This window comes from Pelodiscus sinensis, chromosome 8 (assembly GCF_052426305.1).
Source record: "Pelodiscus sinensis isolate ZL-2025 chromosome 8, ASM5242630v1, whole genome shotgun sequence".
Classification (NCBI taxonomy): Eukaryota; Metazoa; Chordata; order Testudines; family Trionychidae; genus Pelodiscus; species Pelodiscus sinensis.
The window spans coordinates 4,913,948-4,919,947 of NC_143059.1; the positions used below are offsets into that span (position 1 = coordinate 4,913,948).

At 47.7% G+C, this 6,000-nt stretch overlaps 1 protein-coding gene across 1 annotated transcript in view; it reads right to left on the bottom strand.

The window, feature by feature from the left end:
* VSTM4 (V-set and transmembrane domain containing 4) overlaps nucleotides 1–5,678 on the bottom strand; it is a 44,697-nt gene extending 39,019 nt beyond the window's left edge. The window contains exon 1 of the mRNA XM_075934658.2: nucleotides 5,566–5,678. Within this exon, the coding sequence (XP_075790773.2) occupies nucleotides 5,566–5,620 (55 nt within the window). The 5' untranslated portion in view covers nucleotides 5,621–5,678. The remainder of the gene's footprint in view (nucleotides 1–5,565) is intronic.
* Nucleotides 5,679–6,000: the final 322 nt, after the last annotated feature.

The following is a 6,000-nucleotide window of genomic DNA, read 5'->3' on the forward strand; positions in this document are numbered from 1 at the left end:
TCCTACCCATCCTGGCTAATAGCCATTGATGGACCTAACCTCCCTGAACTTATCGAGTTCTTTTTTGAACCCTGTTAAAGTCCTAGTCTTCACAACATCCTCTGGCAAGGAGTTCCACAGGCTGACTGTGCACTGTGTGAAGAAAAACTTCCTTTGGCTTGTTTAAAACCTGCTACCTATTAACTTCATTTGGTAAATCCTAGTTCTTATCCCGTAAAAGACCATTATGATATCTCGACATGTAGAGGCAAATGCATCCTGGCTTTGTCAAACACACTGATTTTTCACCTTGGTGCATGAGAGATCATATTTCTGCTTCTTGCTTTCTAATATTTATCTGTGATCTACCTTTGATTTCTACAAAACTCTTGGCCTCAATCTTGTCCTGTGGCAATGAGTTCCACAGGTTATCTCCAATGTGTAATCAAACAATGAGCTGCTCTCTACCCTAGCTGTAGCTGTATTTCAGAATCAGGCAGGTGGTCCTTGCAATCCCCTCTGGGGTCCTTCAGAATTAAATGCACTTTGAAAATGTGAGGTCAAACTCTTGCCTCTCTGCATTGCTAGTACAAACAATAACAATATATGTGTAACCAAGGGAGAATGTATCTCTCCCTTCCAGTTACTTTTCCAGCACATCAATCAGGAACAGGTTAACCAAGAGAGGATAATCATTTGGCAGAGATTTTTCATCTGACATCATCTCCTGAAACACAAGCATATACTTATCTTCAAAATAAGCAAGTCAAGTATTTCCATCTGCTGTCAAAGGGGTGTGGGAACAACTAAATTGCTCAACTAAGTTGTACGATAGATAGATAGATAGATAGATAGATAGATAGATAGATAGATAGATAGATAGTATGAGGATGAATAGATAGAGGAGTGTAGAAAGAAAGAAAGAAAGAAAGAAAGAAAGAAAGAAAGAAAGAAAGAAAGAAAGAAAGAAAGAAAGAAAGAAAGAAAGAAAGAAAGAAACTGATCTCTGTAAAGTGCTTTGAGATTTATAGATGAGAAGAGCTAGATACTAGAACTACAGTAATACCATAGACACATGTATTATTTTGGGCCTTTTTTTATAAAGCATTTTTAGTGTTTATCTTTCTTTTTTCAAAAGGGCTGTTGGAAAAAAAAGAAAAGAAGAGGAAAAGAAGGGTATTTTTATTATCCGTCATACTTCATGGACCTTATCTGAATTGATTTGTAAAATGAATGACCCAGCCAGCCATAGTGTAGATCGGTGATATTAATCGAGGGAACATAACTGTCCACAAGTACAGAAAATAGTAAATCCCCAGAGAGAGATCATTTTAGATTGTGCGAGAGCATAAGTAGAAATATGGGTGGAAATAAAGGAAATGGAGGCAGAATAGCAGGAAAGGCCTGCCTGCAGTGAGGCGATGATACTTTTATTATTTAGTTGTCTAGCACTAACTGTGCACTAATAAAACACTTTACAGTGAGATAGGGTGTAATATTTCTGAGACAGCGGGTCTTTTTTCCTAAATGAGGGTGTGGACGGCGCTGATCAAAAAATGAGAAATTTAGTTCTGTTAAAAAAAAAAAGACACTTTAAATATTCCTGACCTATTCGTCAAGCATTATTAAAATGTTTCGATCTTTTGGTTGACCAAAATCACGTGGCTGAGTCAACTGAGCACACTACAAAATGTGATTGGACGTTACTAAAACATCCTGAAAGTTTTCAAGACAAACGATTGCGGGCTGTCCTTTTTGGATGCGTACACTTTTTGTTCCAAAAAAAAAAAAAAAGTTGACCAACTCTCATTGTGGCCGAATGTAAGAGCCCATTGTTGGGGTAATTTAAAACTAGACAGACGCCAATGCCAAAAAGTACTTCACAGCGTATAGAAAAGAGGAGGTCAAATACCTCCGTGGCAGAGACCAACAAAGGCAAATCTCCAATGTCGCTAATCACTGCTACGTGATTATCGGCCCCAGTATACAAGTTTTCTTTCTTTCTTTCTTTCTTTCTTTCTTTCTTTCTTTCTTTCTTTTCCATGTGTCTAAGCTTTTAACTGTTTGTTATGTTTTGGGGTTTCTTCTAAGAAATGATCTAATTCTGATTCAGGATGTGAACGTGTAACCATGTATTGTACACGGATACAGGCAGGATCCCCGTGTGCACCGGCTGCCCCCACAAGTGTAATGATTACTTAATTTAAAATGTTTCAACATCCCTAATTCTGATCCCCTTTCCCAAGCAAGAAGGCCCATAGACTCCAGAGGACCAGTTGCATGGGTAAGCCATGTAGTGTTTGGCCCAAACACTTAGCAACAGCAGAAAGTTTTAGGCCAAGAAATCCGCTGCTATCACCAGAGCTGCTATGGGCAGGCGAGATTCGTGTAGTTGAGGCCCAGGGCATTTTAATTAAGAGTTAGGCAATGCTGTCTGTAAAACAAACAGAGTGATGGATGGAGCCTGGGGAGCCACAATAGATTTGGGGAGAACAAGGATTCTGTAGACACGTTCGGTAATGCAAACTGTGAGCCAAAGCTCACTGAAGACCATGTAAGGCCTCTCCTGACTTCAGTGAGTTTGGCTTAGCGCCAAGCGAAGGATATTCGCATAATAGACTCCTTCCCGCTAGAGGAGAATACTCCATCACTTATGCTACGTCTACACTGGCAGCTTCTTGCGCAAGAACTGTTCCAGAAGAGAGCGTCTACCCTGCCACGTGCTTTTGCACAAGAGATGTGCTTTTGCACAAGAGCATCCGTGCCAGTGTAGACGCTCTCTTGTGCAAGAAACCTCTGATGGCCATTTTAACCATAGTACAGGACTATGTAGCACTTGAAAGACTAACAAGATGGTTTATTAGATGATGAGCTTTCGTGGGCCAGACCCACTTCCTCAGATCAAATAGTGGAAGAAAATAGTCACAGCCATATATACCAAAGGATACCTGTCTACACTGGCCTCTTGTGCAAGAACAGTTGCGCAAAAGGGCTGATTCCTGAGCGGGAGCATCATAGTTCTTGCACAAGTCCTGATTTTATACAGTAGAACGTCAGTTTACTTGCGCAAGAACACATGGCCAGTGTAGACAGGCAGCACGTTTTTGCGCAAGAGCGGCCGCTTTGGCGCAAGATCGCGCCAGCGTAGACACAGCCTTAGGCTATGTCTACACAGCAGCGTTATTACATAGTCCGCATCCACACAGCAAGCCGTTATTTCGACATAATGTCGAGCTGGAGGACTTCTTATTCTGACTCCTCATTGCACGAGGAGCAAGGGAAGTCGGAGGAAGAGTGCTCTACCTCGGACTCCCTGCTGCGTAGACAGCGCCAAAAGCTGAACGAATAAAGCTATTTCGACTTCGGCGACGCAACTGACGTAGCTCCAGTTGCGTAGCTTACCTGCTGCGTAGACATGCCCTTAGAGCGCAGAGCCTTCCACACACACCTTGCTGAGTTTGCAGACGGTACAAGATTGCTGCTGCCAAGGGTTGAGAAATTTGGGCTAGCGGTGAAACTTTGCAAACAGAGAGAGCAGAGGGCGGCGAGTTCAATGCCGAGTACTTTTTGTGTGTGTGTTTGTCTTTAAAAAAAAAAATAGAAAGAGCCATGGAAAAAGAGAAAATAAGAGGAAAATAAGGATATTGTTGATTACCCGTAATACTTAATGGCTCTTATTTGAACTGATTTGTAAGAAGATGCATGACCCCGGCTAGCCATAATCTAGGTCAGTGATATTAATCAAGGGAGGAAAACTGTCCACAAGTATAGGAAGTTGTACATCCAAGGAGATGCCGTCGTCGGACAGAGCTCACCACAGGAGTTTAGGGCTTGCTGTTACCACTGCCAGAGACGGGAACTATTTATAGCACATGGAAGAAGTTTTTAAAAAATGAGTCAAAGATTCAGGACGTGGTTGATACATTCATAGACTCCTAGGACTGCACGAGCTAAGGACCTGACTCGGCAAATACCTAGGCACACGAATCCCATTTACTTCCCCGGGGCTCATGATAGTGAAGTTACTGCTACACACAAATGCCTGGAGGATCCAACTTTCTATCCTCCTCTCTACAAATTGCTGGGCAGAATATTCCTCCTAGCTATTCAGAGGGGGGCTACTCGATATGGGGGGAGAGATCAGGTTGATGTTTGGAGTTTCTGCCAGTGCTACTCAGGCCCAAGTGGAGGGGAGGAAGGGGCCAGCTCTGTAGCTGGTTTCCATGAAGCACTGTGGGTGTCCAAGTTTGCATTATTACGACTTCTCTACAGTGCAAGGAAGGGAGAGAAGATGATCCAGGAAGAAGCGAAATCCTTTGATCCTTTGTTTCAATGAAAATAATTAGCCTACGGCAAGAAGGATCACAAAAAGCCACCAGATGGTTTCAGTTGCGCTGAAATATTGGTAACAGGAGGCCCCCTTGTCTCAAAGACAACTTCTCAGCCTAGCTCTGCAGACCAGGCTGAAGCAAAACGCTTCTGGTCTCATTCAAAACTTTGTCTTGCTGCGAAGTTCCATCTGAGTCAATGGAGCAAATCAAAGTCCCTGCTTGGAAGATCCCCAAACTCCGAAGTGTAGGTCTGGAGTGGAGTGCGCATACGAATATTAATTGTGGAGTGGTGTGTTCATATGAATATTAATTGTTGTTAATCATCATTAATATCTGAGTGAACCCCATAGCTGGGAAGCACATAAATTACAGAAACACGGAGAAGTCCTGTGGCAACTTCTAGACTAACAGATTTATTGGAGCAAAAGCTTTCGTGGGCAAAGACCCACTTTGTCAGATGCATGTTTTTGCAGATTCAGACTAACACGGCTGCCCCTCTGATACTTGTCACCATGCAAGGCACTGAGATGAGCCACAGGTAACCTTCACAAAAGAGCCCACGTCCCATTTTCAAAAGGGACTCTGAAACTCACTGAAAGTCGATGGACTTTCTCCCGACTTAGGCTCCTAAGACACGAACCCCATGGAAAATTGTCCCGGGCTCCAGAGTCCCCCCTAGACACACATAAGGAGGGGCACGGTGTGTGCCTAGCACAGGCAACATGCTCTCTGATTACACCCCCTGGTCAGGGCGCAGCTCAGGGGCCCTGCGCAGGAAGGTGGAAAGGACAAGGGCTTGGGTAGCAGGGAGTTGAGCGGCACATGCCAGGTGCAGCGCAAGCGCCAGGCAAGGTCTGGTTTCAAGGCTGGCACCGGCGTTTTGAGCCTGCCCGGTTCCGAAGGGGGGGCAAAGGCCACAAACCCTCCGAAGAAGGGGGCTGGGGGTTAACTCTTTCGGGGGGGGGGTTAACTCTCCTCCCGGAGGGGAGGGGGCTTTGCACAGGAGACTGTAGGGCCCAGGACCTGAACCAGCTTCCAGGCTCTGACCCCCTGGGGGGAGCCCACGCTGCCCCGGCCGGGGCCCAGAACCGCAGAGGCGGCAGGGCAAGCGCAGGGACCCGGCCACGTTGCAAGCGGATCAGGGGGCGGCGGACTGGGGAAGGGGGCCGACCCCCAACCCTGCCCGGCCTGGGGACTGACAAGCACCCCCGCCCCGCCCGCCACCGGGGCGCGCAGCCCCGCGGGGGTCCCTTACCTGGGCCGGGCGCTCGGGCCAGCAGGGCGGCCGCGGCCAGAGCCAGGAGGCGCATCGCCCGCAGCGCGCACGGAGCCTGCCGCTCGCTGGAGCCGGAGTCCGGCCTCCCCTCCCCGCCCCTCGCCTCCCCCCGCCCCCGCGTCCCTCCTCCTCCTCCGGCCCGAGCGATGGAGCCTGCGCCCGTGCTGCTCCGGGACCCTCCCGCGTCTCCCCGCTGCGCTCTGGAGGGTGGCAGGCGGAGCGCGCCCTTCCCAGCTGGCTGAGGCTCCCTCCTGCTGGGCCAGGGGCTGCTTGCTGGCTCCAGCCCTCTCCCCGCCCCTGGTCCTCTTCCATAGGGACAGGCCTGGTGTGCGCTGCTCTGTCCTCCATGGATGCCACCCTGGACGCCTTTGGGGCCTCCAGCTGTCTCTTGAGACCAGAGGTGACAGGAAGATA